Here is a 22,181-nt window from a genome sequence, read left to right as displayed (position 1 = left end):
CCATAGTCCAACTTTTCTCCCTCTTGTCTCCTCCCCAGCTGGCAACCCGGCATCTTTCCTTGCCTTTTCACACCCCAGGTATACTTTTTTTTAAATGGTTTTCAGTGCTCTGAGGCACTTCCTGTTTCTGCAGAAATGGGAAGTAACAGAGAGAAGGCTCTGTGGTAGGCACGAACAGTGGGTCTGAATTGCTGCTCACTGCTGGCTGCCTCAAGCAGAGACGACCACTTTTAAAGGTACACAGGGGACTGCTGAGAGGCAAGAGGAGATGATAGACTGCCGGAGAGCGGGAGGGGAAAGAAGGGGAAGAAACAATGCTGGTCCATGGAGGAGCAGGAGAGGAAAAATGCTAGATTATAGGGAGGAGAGAAAAAAAAATGCTGCTCCATGGAAGGGGGGTGGGAAAGAAAAAGTGAATTCTCCGAGGACAGCAGGCCTTATATTCTCACAAGTAGGTAATGAGGCACCATGTTGCCCGGTACAGAGCTTATAACAACCTTTACAAAGCTTTATGGAGTGCGAGACATGCTCCACCATGCATGTTCGGGTGCCTTTCCACCCACCACAAAGGCGCGTCTATCGAAGTTAACTACTACAGCATAAAAAGAAAAAAATAAGAGACAACTACTAAGGGAGATGAGAGGGCTTGTGAGAATATATAGCCTGCTGTCCTCAGAGAATACCTGCTACTGGTAACTACCTTCACTTTCTCAGAGGACAGCAGGCTTTACATTCTCACAATTGGGGTATCCCTAGTATCCATGCTCACCAAAAACAACAAACGTTGGTCAATTGGTCTCGCAACGGCGAAGACATAACTCACATTAACCTGAAACTATATACAAACTGAGTGACAGTGTAGCCTGGAACAGAATAAAATGGGCCTAGGGGGTGGAGTTGGATTCTAGACCCCAAACAGATATTGCAACACTGTTTGCCCAAACCGACTGTCATGTCGGGTATCCTGCTCAAGGAAGTAATGAGATATGAAGGTGTGAACTGAAGACCATGTCGCAGCCTTGCAAATTTCTTCAATGGAGGCTCACTGCAAGTGGGCTACAGAAGCAACCATGGCTCTGACATTGTGAGCCTTGACATAACCCTCCAGGGTCCCAGCACAGCCTGCTGGGCCAATTAGATATTGTGTGTTTTCTGATAGCGACCCTCATCCTGTTGGGATTAAAAGAAACAAAAAGTTGGGCAGACTGTCTGTAGGGCCTTGTCTGCTCCACATAATAAGTCAATGCTCACTTGCAGTCCAAGGTGTGTAAGGTGATCTCGCCAGGATGGGCATGAGGTCTGGGAAAAAATGTTGGTTAGACAATTGACTGGTTCAGATGGGACTCCTACACAACTTTAGGTAGGAACCTAGGGTGGGTGCAGAGGACTACTCTGTTGTGATGAAACTTAGTATAAGATACATCCACTACCAGAGCCTGAAACTCACTGACTCTACAAGCTGAAGTTACCAGCCACCAAGAAAAGGAGCTTTCATCAGCTGAGTGAGAAAGATACTGAAGTCCAATGACACATGCGGGTTTGACAAAAGCAAACCTCTCATGAAGTGTACTAGAGGCTGTCCAGAGATGGGCTACAATTGTCTAACCAACATTTTTTCCCAGACCTCATGCCCATCCTGGCGAGATCACCTTACACACCTTGGACTGCGAGCATTGACCTATTATGTGGAGCAGACAAGGCCCTACAGACAGTCTGCCCAACTTTTTGTTTCTTTTAATCCCAACAGGATGAGGGTCGCTATCAGAAAACACACTATAAGTCAACCGGCCCTCGCAACCCCAAACAAATTCTGCACAACTGTCCGATCAAACCGACTATCTCGCTGGGTAATCTGCTGAAGGCAGTAGTGAGATGTGAATGTGTTGACTGGAGACCAAGTTGCAGCCTTGCAAATTTCTACTATAGAGGCTGACTACAAGTGGGCTACTGGTGCCGCCATGGCTCTGACATTATGAACCTTGGCATGATCCTTAAGAGTCAGCCCAGCCTGGGAATAAGTGAGTGAAATGAAATCTGCCAGCCAATTGGCGATTATGGGTTTCCCGATGGCAATCCCCATCCTGTTGGGATCAAAAGAAACAAAAAGCTGGGTGGACTGTCTGTAAGAACTAGTTCAGATGAAAATCTGACACAATCTTAGGCAGGAACTTAGGGTGCGTGTGGATAACTACTCTGTTATGTTAAAGATGACAGAAATCCAGCAGCTCAAAAGGAGCTTTCATCTGCTATGTGAGGACCCATCACACAGGTGGACGTTTGACAGGGAGACTATCAAAAGCAAACCTCTCATGAAGCGAACAACTGGAGAATGTCCAGAAATGGGCCTACCTTCTACATGGCAATGGTAAGCACTAATCGCACTAAGGTGAACTCTTACAGAGTTGGTTTTGAGACAAGATTCAGAAAGATGTAGAAGGTATTCAAGCAGGGTCTGTGTAAGGATCTAGGGCTTTGCCCAGACACCAAATGGCAAACCTCCTCTATTTGAAAGAGTAACACCTCTTTGTGGAATCTTTCCTGGAAACCAGCAAGACCCTGAAGACACCACTAAGAAGATGTAAGGAAGCAAATTCTAAGCTCTCAACATCCAGACTGTGAGAGCCAGAGACTGGAGGTTGGGATGTAGAAGAGATCCCTCGTTCTGCATGATAAGAATCAGAAAACATTCCAATCTCCAAGGTTCTTCAGAGGACAACTCCAGAAGAAGAGGGAAACAGATCTGCCTAGGCCAGTAAGAAGCAATCAGGATCAAACGAGATCCAATGAGGAAGTGCCTCACACTAAGAATATAGCCATACTGGGTCAGACCAATGGTCCATCTAGCCCAGTATAATGTTTCCAACAGTGGCCAATCCAGAAAACCCAAATAGTAGCAACATTCTATGCCACAATCCCAGGACAAGCAGTGGCTTCCCCATGTTTGACTCAATAGAAGACTATGGACTTTTCCTCCAGGAAATTGTCCAAACCTTTTTTAAACCCAGATGTGCTAACCACTGTTACTACATCCTCTGGCAAAGAGTTCCAGACCTTAACTATTTCCTCCTATTTGTTTTAAAAGTATTTCCATGTAACTTCATTGAGTGTCTGTACTTTTTGAAAGAGTACAAAAATCGATTCACTTCTACTTGTTCTACATCACTCAGGATTTTGTAAACCTCAATCATATCACAACTCAACTGGAAGACTTCATGGGCAACACCCATGTTGAGTAACCATGTGGTTGTATGACTATGCTCAGTCTGTCGGCCAGGCTGTTGAATTTGCCCACTAGGTAAGTGGCCTTGAGAAGCATCCCATGATGGACTGCCCAATGCCACATACAGATGGCCTACTGATACAGTGGGTATGATTGGGTACCCCCCCTGCAACCTTGGTAGTATACTGCAACCTGATTATCTGTTGAAGTGAGTACAATGTGGTTGGACAGTCAATCTCTGAAAGCCTTTAAAGCATTTCAGATTGCCCATAGCTACAAGAGGTTGATCTGAAGATCTGATCCCTGAGCTGACCAAGCACCCTGGGAATGAAACCAATCCACATGAGCTTCCTAGCCCGGGCAGGATGCATCCATCATTATCACCTTCAGGGGCTGAGGAATTTGGAATGGAATCCCACAGTCAAAATGGAACAAACTGTCCACCAAAGTACAGGATTTACACGAGGGTTTACTTGGTGTAAATCCTCACATCTAAAGTTAATACTAAGCGTATTCTATAAATGGCGCCTAACTTTCAGCACCGTTTTTTGAACAGCACTTAGTGTGCTATTTTGTCAGCCCTATTTATAGAATTTGGTCCCTTAATATACATACCTAAGCTTATTTACTTGCTTTGAATATGATTGGTTTCCCTCTCCTCTGAACGCAAAAAATTGGGAAGACATATGCCAGCAGAATGAAATTATGCATGAAGATTTAAGATCTCATTGAATACTTTTAAACACATACTTTATACCTGCTCCTATGCAGATGCAGATGTAACTATGTGGGTACTTATGCACTTGCATTGAGTGTGTCAGTCATGTTTTCAAAGCAATACTCTATGAGTACCCTTTTGAAAATGAGCTTATATTCTTGCATGTAGCATTACTTTGTCCTCCCAAAAAGGAAATGCCAAGAACTGCTAAAAAGACATTTTAAAATGTGTTAACTCTCCTAACATAGAATTACTTCCCCCTCCTAAAAATAAAATAAATAACTGTGCATCTATACAGCTGTCCAGAGGATGATAATAATAGTGGCCAATTCAGGTTACAAGTACCTGGCAAGATCTCAGAAGAGTAAAACAGATTTTATGTTTCTTATCCCAGGAATAAGCAATGGATTTTCCTAAGTCCATCTTAATAATAGTTTTGGTTTATAGACTTTTCATTTTGAAACCCTGCTAAGCCTACCTCTTTACCTTTCACACATACTCATACCATACCTACCAACTAATCATTTAATATCTTCAAGCAAATAATCTAGTAATCCCATCCTTTAGAACCATTCATTTTGATTTCATACATGCAAAGATATCTAGTGTCACCAGTCCTACTCTTTGAAATGCTCTACCCGACTTTATGGCTAGAACGTTCATTTACTAAATTTAAAACAGACCCGAAAACCTCTCTCTATGGAGATGCCTATCAGACCTAATTACTCAAACACTGACTCTTAGTCACTTAGAAGGTGGGATCTGGACCAGCAAACTCTGAAGTCTGTTTGACTACTGCTAAGCTTTTCTTTTACAAATGTATTTGTTTATTTATTTATAACATTTGTATCCCACATTTTCCCACCTATTTGCAGGCTCAATGTGGCTTACATAGTTCCGTAATGGTGTTCTGGGAAAAAAAAAGAAATACATAGTTAAGGTAGAGGAGACAGAATGGAGTAGGTATTCAGGAAGGAAAGTTCATCTTATAATAAAAATCGGGATAACTTAGCTTGAAACAATCATGAATATTAAACTTCAAAATTACTATGAGTGATAGGAAATAAAGAATTAGATATTGTGAAAGTCCAGTATACATCTTGTTAATTGACGCAGATCCCTCTTGTTCTTGTTATTATTTCTTTTCCTGTTAACAATTTTATTGTTGTAAACTGCTCTGAAAGCCTACTAAGGGCGGTATATGAAATTTTAATCAAGTTGAAACTTGGCTCCTGATGTGGAACCTTGCATCATGCAGCTTTAGTATGGGATCCTCTTCCCTACATGCATCACTTTGCACTTCCCTCCTTTAGCCCCTATCCACATCCAATAAAACTCCTTTCCTTCCCTAACCCCCATCTATGTCAGCACATCTCCCCTTCTCTTCTCTAGCCCTCCCACACACATTCAACATCTCCCTTTCTAGCGCCCCACACATATCCAACATCTCCCCTTCCCTTCTCTAGCCCCCCATCCATGCCCAGCATCACTCCTTCCCTAGCTCCCCATTCTTGTCCAGCATCTCCCCTTCCCTTCCACCTATGTTCGGCATCAATTCACCTTACCTTCCTTCTGTCAGTCTGCTGCATTCTGCTAGCCTGCCTGCCATGCCGAGCTGTGTTCCAGAACCCATTTCTGAACTCACCCATGAGTAATTTCTGGTGTGCTGGCTGCATGTAATGATGCAATTTTTGCTGAATCTAGTGGAGGATAATCCTGGAAGTTAGGGCTATGGGGCAGAGTAGGAGAGAGCAGCATGACAGCACTGAGAAAGAGTATTGCAGGGCTATGTCTATCGTTGCGGGGCTAGGCTGTCTGCTCACACACAGGCTGAGGTCAGAGAAGGGCGCCTGAAGCATATGTGTGGTGAGCAAACCCTGCCATAATCTGAACCTTGGTGCTGGGGTCAGCTGCTGCTGCTGTTACTGCTGCCCAGGGCAGGACTAAGTAAGCACACTGCCTAACAATTGTCCCCTGTCAAGTGCCTCCCCTAAAATTGTGCCATCATAGGTGGTTGCCTGGCTCTTCTAGTGTTAGGATCAGCTCTAAATGGACCACTGAACACCCTCAAGAAACACTAGCTACATGCTCTGTGCTTGTTTACAAATGTGCTGCTTAGTAGTTCTACAATAATACTGAACGATGTAATCTTATTAGTCAGATAAATAGGTGGGCTGTTGCAGGCAGGGGCTGATGTTTTTTCAATGAAAAGTACCTCCTCCTAGATGAGAGGATGTTCCTTGCAAAGTTTTGTTGTATTTGCTCATACCATGTCCAAATGCATGAAGAACAAACAAACATACATACATACAAATAAACTTTCTTCTTTCTTTCTAGGCTAACATAACCGTGTATATAAGCGTATATGTACTTAGGTGCAAGCACTTACTCCAGCCACACAGCTGGTGTGTGTGCATCTATATTCCAGAGATAACTTCTATAAGTTATGCACATAACTTTCCGCCCCACCAACATAAGTACATAAGTAATGCCATACTGGGAAAAGACAAATGGCCCATCGAGCCCAGCATCCTGTCCCCGACAGTGGCCAATCCAGGTCAAGGGCACCTGGCAAGCTTCCCAAACGTACAAACATTCTATATGTTATTCCCGAAATTGTGGATTTTTCCCAAGGCCATTTAGTAGCGGTCTATGGACTTGTCCTTTAGGAAACCGTCCAACCCCTTTTTAAACTCTGCCAAGCTAACCACCTTCACCATGTTCTCCGGCAACGAATTCCAGAGTTTAATTAGGCTTTGGGTGAAGAAACATTTTCTCCTATTTATTTTAAATGTACTACACTTTAGTTTCATCGCATGCCCCCTAGTCCTAGTATTTTTGGAAAGCGTGAACAGACGCTTCACATCCACCTGTTCCACTCCACTCATTATTTTATATCTCTATCATGTCTCCCCTCAGCCGTCTCTTCTCCAAGCTGAAAAGCCCTAGCCTCCTTAGTCTTTCTTCATAGGGAAGTCGTCTCATCCCCGCTATCATTTTCGTTGCCCTTCGCTGCACCTTTTCCAATTCCACTATATCTTTCTTGAGATGCGGCGACTAGAATTGGACACAATACTCAAGGTGCGGTAGCACCATGAAGCGATTCAACGGCATTATAACATCCTCACACCTGTTTTCTATACCTTTCCTAATAATACCCAACATTCTATTCGCTTTCCTAGCCACAGCAACACACTGAGCAGAAGGGTTCAGTGTATTATCAACGACGACACCCAGATCCCTTTCTTGGTCTGTAACTCCTAACATGGAACCTTGCATGACATAGCTATAATTCGGGTTCTTTTTTCCCACATGCATCACCTTGCACTTGCTCACATTAAACGTCATCTGCCATTTAGCCGCCCAGTCTCCCAGTCTCATAAGGTCCGCTTGTAATTTTTCACAATCATCTTGTGAGTTAACGACTTTGAATAACTTTGTGTCATAAGCAAATTTAATTACCTCGCTAGTTACTCCCATCTCTAAATCATTTATAAATATATTAAAGAGCAGCAGTCCTAGCACTGACCCCTGAGGAACCCCACTAACTACCCTTCTCCACTGTGAATACTGCCCATTTAACCCCACTCTCTGTTTCCTGTCCTTCAACCAGTTTTTAATCCACAATAGGACATTACCTCCTATCCCATGACCCTCCAATTTCCTCTGTAGCCTCTGCCACCCATTTCTATACCCGCCCACAATTGTGCTATCAGAGATATATGCATAGTTACAGAGCAGCACTTAGGTGGAATATAGACACATATGTGCCTATATACATGTGTATATCCAGTATTCTAATAATTTATGCTCGCATATGGAGCCTAAATGTAGGTACCCATGCTACAGAATTGTCCCTTTGCTCAGGAGGCATGATTGGAACATCATTGAGGGCACAATGCCAGGCATAGTACATAAAGTCCAATACAGTGTTAAATGTGTGTTTCTACAGGATGCAGATTGCTGAACAAACCTAGCCCCAATGCTGCAGTCCTAAAGTTTCCTCTTTGTAGCTACTCTAACAAACCTTCCCAATGCAATACTTTAATTCTGATTCCCGGTCCTCAGTCCTGTTTTCTGATCCTCTGCATCCTTCATTACCTCTGTTATAACCTGTAAAGGCTTCCCCAGTGCTGTATGCTGACATAGTGCCACCTCAGTTCTTCCTCATATAGACCATACCACATGTATTTGAAAGCAATTTTTCATTTCTTACTTATATGGGCTGTTCACAAGATCTCCACCCCAATCCATATCTTCAGAGCAATCCAGAACACTGCAGCAAGCATCAAGAATAAATTGAGTAAAGTTGACCAAAGAGTCTTGCACAAGGAAGCGCAGGGAATCCTGCAAGGTAAACTTGATGAGCTCCATTAGCTGGTGCAACTTAGACATAGAGTATACCTTCCAGTTGGTCTCATGCAAATTGTACCAGCCTTTACCCACTTCCCTAAAACTGGCACGGATAGCATTTTTCAAGGTAATGATCCAACTGTCCTTCAAAAACAACTGAACCTAAGAGAAAAAATATCCATGAACATATTGTTAGCAAAGACTGCAAGATATTCAAGCCGTAGATGACAGAATAGCAAAAATAAATCTGTTACAATTTAACGGCATTCAACGGTTTTTTTCTTTGCATCTTTATTCAGAAGTTTAACAATACAGTTCATTAACAGAACCAACCCATTACAACTCATAATGTATAACTGATCCAAAATGACCAGCCCTGAAGACATCCTCTCACCCACCCATTATCCAATGGTCTTCTTGCAAATAACCTTCCAATCAAATATCACAACTCCAACAAACTCCATATATACCCTCCCTTACTGCCAATTATGTCTCCCTTCCCCGCCCCCCCCCCCCCCTTCCAGCCCTTTCCCTGGTCATAGACTTTTTAAACGCTGCCATTGTTTTTTTTTAATGTCCTGATATTCAGTGCTAGGCTACATTTATATACTGGCATTTAATATCCAGGTACCAGCGATATTCTGGAATGTCCAAATAAGCCTTTCTGCTGTCCTAACTTTATCTGGCTAGACAGTTAGCAGATGAGTATCACTGCTAACCAAGTAACTCCTGTGTCTTAGCTCTACCTGGGGCCATCCTGGCACTATTCAAATAGCACCGAGACAGACAGTGCTAATTTTCAGTGGCATAATCTGGATAATGCTGCTAAAACTCCATGGCTGACTCTAGTGCGTGGCATTTATCCAGGAAGAAGTCATTCCTACCCAGATAAGTACAACTGAATATTGACCCCTGAGTTTCTCCTGTTTGTGATTGCAGAAAAACAGTAACAGCTTTTAATCCCCTCACTCTTGTAAGTGTTGAAAAGCTATTAGTCATCATGAAGTGCTCTATATCACTAGTTGACCCATTCTCTACTTGGCTGGTTAAAATCATTCCCTCAGCCTTTTACCTCATATCCATTCTGTAATCAACACCAGTCTTACCCAAGGATAAGTTCCAAACTTATAGAAGAAGCTAGAATCTGCCCCAGTTTAAGAAAACAAACTATTGGTCCTTCTACCCTTCTTCATCATCATTAAGTTTCAAATACGCCTTTAATTTCTAAAACAGAGAATGATTCACCTAAAGCAGTCTGGATTTTGGACCCATTATATTACTAAGATGGTTCTTATACCCTTGCTGAGTGAGGTCCATTTCCATCATGATGGAGGGAATGATTTGCTCCTTGTGCTACTGACCATATGTGTGGCCTTTGATCTGATTATTCATTACTAGACTTGAACAGATTAGTCCCACTGGGACTATCTTGCATTGGTTCTTATCTTATGCCTTCCCAGTAGACTGGGACAAAACATCTGCCCTCTATTCATTACCATGTGGTGTTTTACAAGGGTCTGGTCTTGGACTCATTCTTTCAATTTTTTCTCTCACTTCTGGCCATTCTTATCAAAGTTTTGAAATTAGTATCCTTCTATATGCAGATGATATTCAGCTTATGATTCCTATCAACCTTTATAGTAACATAGTAACATTGTAGTTGACAGCAGATAAAGCCTGCACAGTTTATCCAGTATGACTAACAGTCACATTATCAATTCATTATTAAATCAACAATGAATGTGGTATAAAGTATATATAATTGATCTTGATGTTTCTATTCCATTTTCGGGAGACAGACCATAGAAGTCTGGTTGGCTTTGTCTTAGTGGTTAGTGCAACGGACCTTGATCCTGGGGAGCTTGGTTCAATTCCCATGGCAGCTCCTTGTGACTCTGGGCAACTCACCTAACCCTCCACTGCTCCAGGTACAAATAAGTACCTATATATACTATATAAACTGCTTTGAATGTAGTTGCAAAAAACACAGAATGGTGGTATATCAAGTCCCATTTCCCTTATGTCCCAATTCCACTCCTGCCCATTCTAATCTTGTCATATATGGTTCACAGACTGCAGACGTCTGCCCATCACTGGCCTTAGCTCTCCATAGCTGGAGTTGAAAATAATTCAAGGTCTACCTCCTACCTGTATTTGTATTCTGAGGTCCTGTTATAAGCCTTTCATTTGTGAACACAGAACAAAAGTATTTGTTAAGCAATTCCACTTTGTCCTCATCAACCTCCTCATATTCTTCCCCTTCACCTGCAAGTCTCACAATGTCACTTTTGTATTTTCTCCTTTCACTAATCTATTTAAAAGAACTGTGTCCCCCATTTTAGTGTCATTTGAATACATTCATTAGTGTTGGTACATACGTTTTTGGCAACTACTGAGCCTTAAAACAGTGTTAATTAAAAAAAATCAACTAATTTATTTGTAACTGATCAACTACCCAGACCAGTAGGTATATGGTAGAAAGAGAACTTTTTCATCTTTCAAATCATGCAAACTTTGAGTGCCTCCTATTTTATCTAATGCATTTTGTAAGTCTGAAAATTCTGACTCCTGAAATAGAGTGACAATTTAAAACAGAGGCACTTAAGTGACTGAAACTAAATTAATATTTATTTCTATAGCAAGCAGCTATTCCTTTTCGCTTATTACCTGTGAGAAAGTCTGGGATTGCGTCTGTTCAAATTCCTCTAGGCGGACACACTTGGTCAATGTTGAGTGAAACAGAGACATGGATGCTACCCTGTTACACTCAGCCCGCACTTTACACAAGGATGTGATAACTTCTGGTCTTGTCAAGAGAGTGTTAAATATAAATGCAGCCCTGTTTTCAGCAAATGGATAGTCTGGTACAGTAATACAGCCTGCAGTAAGAGAGTTGTTAAAGATTTAAATAAGAAGATATTTAAAAAGCATGTTATACCAAGAGTGTCAGGGGACTTTAAAGATACCATACTCCCATCAAAGAATAAGGACCCTTTAAGGGCTTTTGGTTGAAACCTAAATAGATACTGATAACAATGTCTCATCTTATGGTTAAACTGTAAAACAACAACATTGCTTTTATTTGGTACTGCCTCTCATGCACTGGCTGCTGATTGATGGATTCAGATGCTTAATGTAACTTTTTTTCCTGATTAGTGAGTTACCTACTTGTAGGGGTTTTCCGTGGACAGCAGGATAAGTCAGCCATGTATGGGTGATGCCCTCCAGTAGTGTCTTTTAGAGCCCAGAAAACCCTAGCAGGTTTTTCTGAGCATGCATGAGATCTTGCATGGAATGACTTGCCAGGATATTTGAGATGCTGCACTAATAAGTCACAATTTCAGAAAGTACCAAAGACTCATTGTTTTGTGAGAGCTTATTCAGAAATATGATAAGATGAAATGAAGTATGACTTGCTTTTTCCTGAAATGCCGGTCTTTGACTGGATAGATCTTTTTTGTCTAATTTGTTTGGTTTTTTTATTGTGTTTGTATTTTGTAACCTACTTTGTATAATGTGGGATATAAATTTTAAAATAAATACATCTCCCTCCTTCATGCTTTCACTGCATTTCTCTGACAGTTGAGAGCTTCTAGCACCTTCGGTCGATTAGAGGATGGTGGATGGGTTTGTGTGGTTGACTTATTCCAATGTCCATTGAGACTTCCCATTAGAGGTAAGTAACCTCACTTTCTATATGGACAAGCAGGATATGCCCATACTTATACTTGTTTGAGTAGTAATAATCATATGTGGCTCCCAAGCTTAGGGTTGCAGCCATGCAGCTGTTGTGGGCTATGGTAGGGTGAAGCTGTTAGTGCTCAAACAAGTATAAACCATTAATTCATGCTACTAAAAACCCCAGACCCCCCCCCCCCAAAAAAAAAAAAATCAATAAAACTATGGTGGTGCAGTGGGACCCCTGGCCATGTCCCCCATCCTGAAACTAGCACTGGTGGCCTGGCAGTGGCCATCCCCCACCCCCTCCGCCCTTGACAAAGAAGGAGGAACAGAGTCCTAGTCCCTCCTCCTGCTGTGTACACCATCAAAATGTTTCTCCCTTATATAGTAGTTAAGCCCCACCCAGTGCATCCCAGAATGCACTGAACAAGGCACTGCCATTTTGATGTTGCGCCCAGCAGGAGACTAGGACTCCATCCATCCTCCTTTGTCAAGGTAGCATGGGGTTGGAGGGCAACCGCTAGACCACTAGAGCTAGACTTCGGGATGGGGAGGTATGGCCAGAGGTCCAACTAGACCACTAAAGTTTTATTTATTTTCAGGGGAGTTGGGGGGGGGGGTCTGGAGTCCACTGGACCACTACGCCCTTACATCCTTGGGGAGGTGAGGGGGGGTTCACCAAGGTTTAGTGTTTGGAGGGGTGCGGGGTATGGGGTCCCACTGGACCATCAGGCCCTTATGTGTTTGGGGGGTGGGGGTTCTGGGGTCCAAATGGACCACCAGGGTTTAGTGTTTGGGGGTGTTGGGGGGTCTGGGGTCCACTTGACCACCAGGGCTTGAAAGGCAGGCTGCTTGACAAACCCCAATGTCAGCTCCGAGATGGCGTAGGGTTTACAGTGGAAAGAACACCCTTCCTTTGCCCACTGCCCACTGAAAAATTGGAAGGAATAGTGAATGAGCTTATCAGCATGCATTTGATTGCTCATTGCACTATTCCTTCCTGCACTTGTTCAATCCTGCGCACCAGGCCTCCGAATATCTTGTGCCGGTAAACTCAGTGCTAGACCAGCGCTAATGGCCTCTAGTGCTCGCTTATACTTTAGAGCATTGGGTCCTGAATGTCCAGCTTCAAGAGGGAGCCTGATTGGGAGGAGGGGAGGGGGGCTTGGGAAAAGCCCTTGATTGGATCAGGAGGGAGTACTTGATCAGGAATGGAAGGATTGGAGAAAGCATTTGATTGAGGAAAGGGGATGGCTCTCATATTCGGAGGCATGGAGAGGCAGTGGACAGCCTACTACCTATCAGGTTGCTACCTGGAAGTCATGCAGGTGCCAGCTAGTATCCAGTGTTGGCAGCCACAGCACTAAGCAACCAAAGACAGGACCGCAGAAAATGCTATCCTATCTGGTTGCATAGCTATGTGGGCACTGGTACCGAGTATCATCGATACCTGCGTACCTCCTGGCTCCACTCTGTCTCCGATCCAGAACGTCCTTCCTCTGTCTGACTTTACATTATGTAGTTAGAGCTGATTTCAGCGGCACTGCCAGGTTAAGTGCCACTGAATATTGGTGGTAGGTCTGCGAAGCATGATTTAAGCAGGCAGGAGTATTTCCTGCCTGCTTCAATTAATTTGAATACTATCCCCCCTCCCAATTTTTTTAAACATAATGGAAAACACAGGCACAGCTACTAAGTTTTGCTATTTCTGATAGGAAGAAAACTAGAAAAAAATTAAACAGTTTTAACTGTGGCATATGCCTTCCTTGCCCTTCTTTCCTTTCTTCTTTTTCCCTTACTTTTTATTGCTCAAGATATTGTATCTGAAGGCAATATCCTCAGCTGTTTGTTGGTCTTAACAGTAGTGACAGACAAATGTGTCATTGGAGGACCAAGTTGCTCTCCTGCAAGTCTCAGTTATTGGAGTGTCTTGAAGGTTTGCCATGGTGGTTGACAGCTTTCTGTAATTATAGGCATGAGTCTTATTTTTAAGGCCATCTCCTGCAAACTGGTGGCAGAAGGATATACATTCCAAGATCCATGTCGATATGGTTCTCTTTGTTACTGGGTTACCTAGGTTATTAGGGTTCTGTGAAATAAATGGCTGGGAAGTTTTCCTTGTTCCCTTTGCCCTGTCAAGATACAGTTGAAGTGCACGTACACAGTCCAAAGTATGCTACTGCTTTCCTTAGTCATTCCGAGGACTTGGAAAGAAAGAAAGTAGTACTATTGACTGATTTTTTTTCAGTTCCAATATTTTTATTTATTTTGTAAGAGAAACAACAAAAGCAAAATAGCAATATTAAGCAAATGACTAAACAAGTTAGTCAGTGATAAAACAATGACTAAGCATCAATATACATGTCTGAGGGAATGAATAAACAATAAGTATTGTTACATCTTAAGAGTCACAGTGTATTTCGAGTCTGCGAAAGAGTACTGTGCAGTTGGTCTTGTAAACAAAGCCCATATTTTTTTTATATTTAAGAAGTGAATTAAATTTTTCAGTAGCTGCCTATTCCTATTTAGCTAGTAAACACAATGAGTTCCACCATGTTAAGAAAGTTACTTTACATAAGTCTTTCCAGCAGAAAAAAAGTATTCTTAAAGCCAGATGAAGAAGTATGTCCCGTAACTGTGCTTGATATATATCCAGCGGTGATTGTATTGCCAAGGAGCCTAGGATGGCTATCCTATAGGAAAAAAGAATCCGAAATATTTAATGTAGATGATATAGAAGGGCATAATCGAATGAGGCACCCAAGATTTCATGAGGGTGTCCTCGCAGGACTGCCCTGCGAAGGGGCAAGGAAACCCGTATTATTGAAACAAGATGGGTGGCCATCTTTTGTTTCGATAATACGATCGGGGATGCCCAAATCTCCACATTTAGGTCGACCTTAGAGATGGTCATCCCTAGAGACGGTCGTCCCCGATTTTCGGTGATAATGGAAACCAAGGACGCCCATCTCAGAAACGACCAAATCCAAGCCCTTTGGTCGTGGGAGGAGCCAGCATTCGTAGTGCACTGGTCCCCCTCACATGCCAGGGCACCCTAGGGGGCACTGCAGTGGACTTCATAAAAAGCTCCCAGGTGCATAGCTCCCTTACCTTGTGTGCTGAGCCCCCCCCCCCCCCCAAAACCCACTCCCCACAACTGTACACCACTACCATAGCCCTTAGGGATGAAGGGGGGCACCTAAATGTGGGTACCGTGGGTTTTGGAGGGCTCACATTTACCACAAGTGTAACAGGTAGGGGGAGATGGGCATGGGTCCGCCTGCCTGAAGTGCACTGCCATACCCACTAAAGCTGCTCCAGGGACCTGCATACTGCTGTCATGGAGCTGGGTATGATATTTGAGGCTGGCATAGAGGCTGGAAAAAATATTTAAAAAAACTTTTTTTAGGGTGGGAGGTGGTTAGTGACCACTGGGGGAGTAGGGGGAGGTCATTCCTGATTCCCTCCGGTGGTCATCTGGTCATTTAGGGCACATTTTTGTGGCTTGGTCGTAAAAAGAAATGGACTAATTAAAGTCGGTCAACTGTTCGTCAGGGACGCCCTTCTTTTTTCCATTATTGGCAGAGGACACCCATGTGTTAAGAACACCCCAGTTCCGCCTTCGCTACGCTTCCGACACGCCCCCGGGAACTTTGGTCATCCCAGCGATGGAAAGAAGTTGAGGGCGCCCAAAATCGACTTTCGATTATGCCAATTTGGGCGACCCTGGGAGAAGGACACCCATCTCCCGATTTGTGTCGGAAGATGGGCGCCCTTCTGTTTCGAAAATGAGACCAATAGTATTCCATACTGAGCACTAGTACTCTTGTATATATGAGCATGAGTAAATAATGTGTTTAAGAGTTCCAGTGTTCATATCACATGTCCAGCATTTATCCATGTGTTTTTTTGTAGTTTTATTTAACTTGGTAAGTTTAGATGGTGTCCAAAATGCTTTGCGCACCAGAAAAAACATGGATTGTGAGGTAGATGCTGATTTTGTGGTATGTGTAGACTTATGCCAAAATCTTTGCCACTCTTGTTCATTTGGTTGGAGATTTAAGTCACGTTCCCATGACTGCATAGTACTAATAGGTGAACTGTATTGATTTTATTTATTTGTAGCATTTGTATCCCACATTTTCCCACCAATTTGCAGTCTCAATGTGGCTTACATTTGCCGTAGTGGCGGTTGCCATTTCTGGGTAACAGAATTACAAATGGTATTGCGTTAAGGTGCACATATACATGGTAGCAAACATGGAACATTTAGCCTGTTGAATTATTTTGTACCATTTAGATGCCGCCTTTTTGGAGGATATTAGAGTTCTGCATAGTTGCCAACAACTAGGACAATCAATGTCTATGTCCATAACTGCAGACACACAATGCTTAAGCTGTAACCATTGATAGTAGCAGGTATTGGGAAGTACATATTTCAGGCAGAGCTGAGAGAAGGGTATCCAAGAATGGTCCTTGATAACAGCATCTAATGACCAGATGCCAGCTTTTTCCCAAACAGTCCAGTTTATACAAGTTTTATTAATTTTGAAAGTTGAATTGTTCCAGATGGGGATGTATATAGAATTCTTTAGCGGCTTTTTTTTTTTTTTTTACAACTGAGTCAATTTCTTTGAATACAGTTTTAAGAGTCACAAACAAAATGTTATCAAAAATCTTGTCTTGTTGAGATCAAGGAAAATATTGTAAGGGAGTGTCTGACTGCTTATTAGCTTCTATATGAAACCGAAAGGGAGCGTTAAATTGCTACTTGTAAGACAAAAATAGTGAGTTTTGTTTCAATAAAAAAGATATATGATAGTCATAGAAGCTTGGAAAATTTACACCTCCATTCATAGGACAAGCCTTCAGTTTCTTAGTGGATATTCTAGGTATCTTATTGGCCCATAAGAATTGAATTAGTTCTAATTCAATTTTCTTGTAAATTGTTGATTTTAATAAGAGTGGCAACATACTAAGTATATAATTGATTTTTGGTACAATCATCATTTTTATAGTTTCCAGCCGCCCCACCAATTCAGTCTCAGTGGTGACCATTTGTAAGTTAAAGCATCAACAATTTTAATTATATTAGTGGAATTATAGTTAAGAGTGTCTTCCATTGTAGGGCCGAATAAAGCACCCAGATACTTGATCTGGTGTTCGTTCCATTGAAAGTGGTATTGTTGAATGATATGTATCATATAGTTTATAGGTAATAATTCAGTTTTTGTGGTGTTCAATTTTTTACCCAGCTATTCCTGCATATTCTGATATTATATTCAAAATATGAGGTATTGAAGGAGAGGTGAATAAAAGTACATCATCTGCATATGCAGCTAATTTAATGGTGGTTTGACCAATTTTAACACCTTGAATAAGGGGAACCTGGCGAATAGCTGTTAGTAGGGCCTCAAGAGCTATATTAAATAGGAGAGGGGAGAGGGGACAGCCCTGTCTAGTACCTCTTGTTGGGTTAAAAGGTTTAGAGATAACATCATTTATTTGTAGAAGCATACCAAGATATCCAATTACTGTGTGTGTATATACTACTACTACTACTATTTATCATTTCTATAGTGCTACAAGGCGTATATACACACACAGTAATTGGATATCTTGGTATGCTTTATCGTGGATAGACTTTGAGGATAATCCAAGCCTTGATTTGATATTTAGAGTTATCATTTATTTGTATGCATGTAGTTGGTGAGGTATACAAGACCTTAATCATCTTAATAGAGTCTTCAGAAAAGCCTATCAGTGAAGAACTTTGAACAAATACGGCCATTCTACACGGTTGAATGCCTTTTCGGCATTGAGGCCAATTGCAACCAAGGGGTCAGAATGTTCTTGACCGTGTATTAATATATTAGAAAAGATTCTTGTATTATCTGATGAAGATTTACCATGCATAAATCCATATTGATCTGGACATATTAACTTGGATAATATACTTTGTAACCTCTCTGAGACAATTTTTGCAAAGATCTTAGCATCTAGATTTATTAGAGATAGAGGTCTATAATTTTGCACTAGTGTGGGATCTTTATCTGGTTTCAATAACACAATAATGACAGCTTCAGTAAAAGAGCCTCTGATAATACCTGACTCTATCATATGGTTATAATAATCGCAAAGGATAGGAGCTAATAATGTTTTGAAAGCAGAATAAAATTCTATAGGGAGGTCATCCAGCCCTGGAGCCTTTTTGGTCGCCATGCTTTGAATGGCATCATTAATTTCATCAACAGTGATTTTTTTAGATAGATGCTCATTGTCCTGTTTTGTGATTGTAGGATGTTCTAATTTTTCTAAAAATTCATATTTTACTGTTTCTTCAACAATTTCAGAAGAATATAAATCCTTATAAAAGGATTGAAATCTATTTGATATGTCTATATCATTGGTCAAAGGTTTATTATTCTCATCATTAATTAGTGAAATGGCATTTTTTTTCTTTACGTACTTTCAAATAATTGGCTAGTAAATGGCCTGCTTTGTTACAATCATAGTAATATTGGGCATTTTTACTAAAAACGTCCTTACTGGCCCTAGAGCCAAGCAGTGAGTTATATTTGAGTCTGGATAATTTGAGTTCTTCTAATATTTGTATATTAGAAGTATCACATATGTGAATAGCTTCCAAGGATTTATTTTATTTTCCAGTGACATCATTTCTTCATTTAGTTCTTTATTTCTCAATGCAGCAAATGTGCCTTGAAGGCGTCCCAAAAATTATGCCAATTAGTATGATTAGGTGAGTTAAAGGAAAGATATTCTTGTATCTCTTTAGAAATTTTTTCTATAAACTTGATATTAGTTAGCAATGCAGAATTAAATCTCCAATGAGGTCTATTTGCTGATAAGTAACCTCTATGAAGTTGGAGGGTGATATGAGCATGGACTGATAATAAAATATTACCAATACTGGTATGGTAAACAACAGATAATAAAGAGGTCAATATTAAGAAATAATCAATTCTGGAATAAGAGTTATGAGGGTTTGAAAAAAAGGTATAATCATACTCTGATAAATGTGTTAATCTCCATACATCACAGAGGTTAAATTGTGACATTAGATCTCGAAGAGTTTACCATGCCTTAGGAGATTTATATGGATATTTAGATTTCCTGTCTAGTAAGGGGTTTAGTATAAAGTTGAAATCACCACCTATAATACAAGGAGTATTACCTTCAGATGCAATCAAATCAGCTGAAGGCACAAAAAATTCAGGTGAATCGATATTGGGAGCATAAATATTAAAAATAGGGAAATTGTTGTATTGACTATTTTAATAGTTATTTTAACCCATCTGCCCATATTGTCAGTTTTATATGAAAGTATATCCAAATCCTTATGTTTTTTAATTAACACCATAACACCATTTTTATTCCCTAATGCTGAGGAGAAAATGTGAGGTAGAAAAATTTTAATGGAAATTTTACTAGACTCGGTTACAGATAGATGAGTTTCTTGTAACATAATTATGTCAGGTGTTAATTTTGAAACATAAGTTAAGATTTTTTTTCTCTTGATGGGGTTCTTTAGGCCCTTTACATTGAAAGATATTATTGTGCTGACCATGATAAAAGTTTTAAGGAAATTCTGTTGAAATTTGTTCTAGAATAAACACTTTGACATATCAGGGAGAGAGACAACTTAAGAATCGTATGATGGTGATACTCAGACATGTATAACTGCTAATCTTGTGCAGAGAAAAATGGAGATGCACAAGTACAATAGTACAGGATGAAGAACACATGGAGAGAGAGAAAAGAAGTATGCGTATTGGGATAGATCCCACCATTTTTACCCTGTATCATATCACACAGTGAGAGTAATGCACCTTATCTACAACCACTACATTAATCCTTATGAAGAGATTAGTAATTACTGAATTATAGTAATACATCTGTTATAGTGAATAATATTATACTGATCAAATATGAAGAGATCAGGAAGACATTATGACAATACTAGTACAGACAACAAACCTTTACTTTGTATAAGAGGAAAAGGAGACTTGCGTATGCAATTCATATCCTTCTTAAATTGAATATTGCATGATCTGGATCTGGAAAAGCAATACCAGATTATAATGCTGAAAAGTAAATTGTCATGATACATCTATTTTGCTCGGAGATATTTCCTCCAGGTATTTAGCTAGGGCATCTGGCTCCGTGAAATCCTTGGTTTTGTTGTTAAAAGTGACTCACATGCGCGCTGGATAAAAGATTCCAAATCTGGCGTTTATTTCCTTCAGTTTAGGACGAAAGGCAAGTAATAGTTTCCTCTGTTTGATAGTATTTTTGTTGAGATCCAGTAAGAATTGTAGAACTGAGCCTTCATACTTAATAGGAGCGCTGGTTTTGGCCAGCTGCATGATATCAGAGACTTGATTATAGCATGCTACCTTGAAGACTATTTGCCTCGGATATTTGTTTTGCAGTCTCTGATAAGTGGGTACTCTATGTGCACGTTCAATTTCAAAGTCTTTACCAAACTGAAGATTGAGAACTTCAGTTATAAATTTTTCCAAGAATGCGATCATGTTTGGCCCTTCTTATGTTTCCAGAAGGCCTAGCAGATAGACGTTGTTACGGCATGCTCAATTATTACCATCTTCCAGTTCTTGTTCCAGTATTGAGAATTTCTTACATTGACGCTGGAGAAGTTTAATATTTTCATCAGTAACCACAGATTTGTTTTCTAGGATTTCAATTCTATTATTAAATCGTGACAGTTCCGATTTAATAGTGGAGATATCTTCTTTGATTTCAGTGACATCGCCTTTCGTTTCACACATTAGTTCTTTAATGCAGCGGGTCTCCTCCAATATGGCTGCTGAGTTGTCGTCGGAGCCAAGGCCTGGATTCTTTTGCAAGGACGCGAGCTAGATCCTGTTTCATTTTCCTGATTTATTTGAAGCCATCTATGACAATTGCACTTTAAGTGGCAATTTTGTATAGACAGAGTCTAAAAAAAATTATTTTGTCGTCTTTATTTTCCTGTATTGTAGTGACAATGGTGGGAGCTCATTCAACACGCAGCCATCTCACATAGTGCTCAACAGCGCCCCTCCGTACTATTGACTGATTAATGTGAAAAGGTGAAACCACTTTTGGTAGAAATCTTTGGGTTCAGCAAGAGTATTTTATCTTGTGCAAACTGAGTGCAAAGGGAAGAGTCTACTAATGCTTATAGTTCACTTACTCACCTTTGCAAAGTGATAACTAGCAAGACACATGTTTTCCAGGAGATAAACTTAAGAGCCATTGCATCAAAGGGTTCTTATATTAGATATTAAAGGACCAAACTGAGATCCCAAGTTGGCACTGGCAGTCTCACAATAGACTGAAGATTGTGCAAGTCTCTCATGAAATGGGTAAGTAAAGGATGCAAAGACACTAATGCACTGTCTACCACATTATGGTGATCTGAAAGCGCATTGAGATGCAGGCAAAAGCAGTCTGTGTTTAACTCCAAGTCAGGCAGTTGTAGTATGTATTGAAGAATCACTAAATTAGAACAGAAAAATAGTTCCTCCATTTTATTGTGACACCAGGCGGCAAATGATGCCTCATGGAGGGTCTTCTGGCCACTACAAAACACGTTGGACCTCTGTTGGCAATTAGTAAGGCTCAATCAGGTGGCTTTTATGCGTCCATGCTGTGAAGCATAGAATCTAAGTTGGGTTGAAAGAGGAATTCCCTGTTCTGAATAATGAGATCTGAAGTGGGAAAGCGTGTAGCTCTTCTGTTGCTATTTGCAGAAGGAAAGGATTCTAGATTTCCTGTGACCAGGCTGTAGCTACAAGAATTATCATTAATGTATTTTGTCTTATTTCTTGTATTACTCTGGTGATTAGCAAAATGGAGGAAAAAGCATATAAAAGTACTTGAACCCAATGAGGCATATTTTCAAAGCACTTAGCCTTCCAAAGTTCCATAGAAACCTATGGAACTTTGGAAGGCTAAGTGCTTTGAAAATATGCCTCAATGTATTACAAAACCATTTTCTACTTGTTGACTGTAGGCCAGTCTTCTGGATCAGAATTGTTTACATTTTCAGTTTTCTTCTGTCACTAACAAGTCAATGTCTGGATTACCTCATCGTTGAAACAAGGTCTGATCTGTCTGGGGATGTACGGGCCATTCATGTTGGTCCAATTTCCTACTAAGGTTGTCTGCCAGTAGATTCTGTTC

General features: G+C 40.8%; 1 protein-coding gene across 1 annotated transcript in view; it reads right to left on the bottom strand.

Moving 5' to 3' along the window:
• The window catches only part of DNAH1 (dynein axonemal heavy chain 1), a 799,478-nt gene that overhangs the window by 644,169 nt on the left and 133,128 nt on the right, over positions 1-22,181 (bottom strand). Inside the window, exons 10-11 of the mRNA XM_030205737.1 lie at positions 10,959-11,170; positions 8,155-8,453 (exon numbers count right to left, since the gene is read on the bottom strand). Of these exons, the coding sequence (XP_030061597.1) occupies positions 8,155-8,453; positions 10,959-11,170 (511 nt within the window). The remainder of the gene's footprint in view (positions 1-8,154; positions 8,454-10,958; positions 11,171-22,181) is intronic.

This window comes from Microcaecilia unicolor, chromosome 6 (assembly GCF_901765095.1).
Source record: "Microcaecilia unicolor chromosome 6, aMicUni1.1, whole genome shotgun sequence".
Lineage (NCBI taxonomy): Eukaryota > Metazoa > Chordata > Amphibia > Gymnophiona > Siphonopidae > Microcaecilia > Microcaecilia unicolor.
Note: the sequence above shows the minus strand (reverse complement) of the source record. Positions and strands in the feature narration are given on the sequence as shown.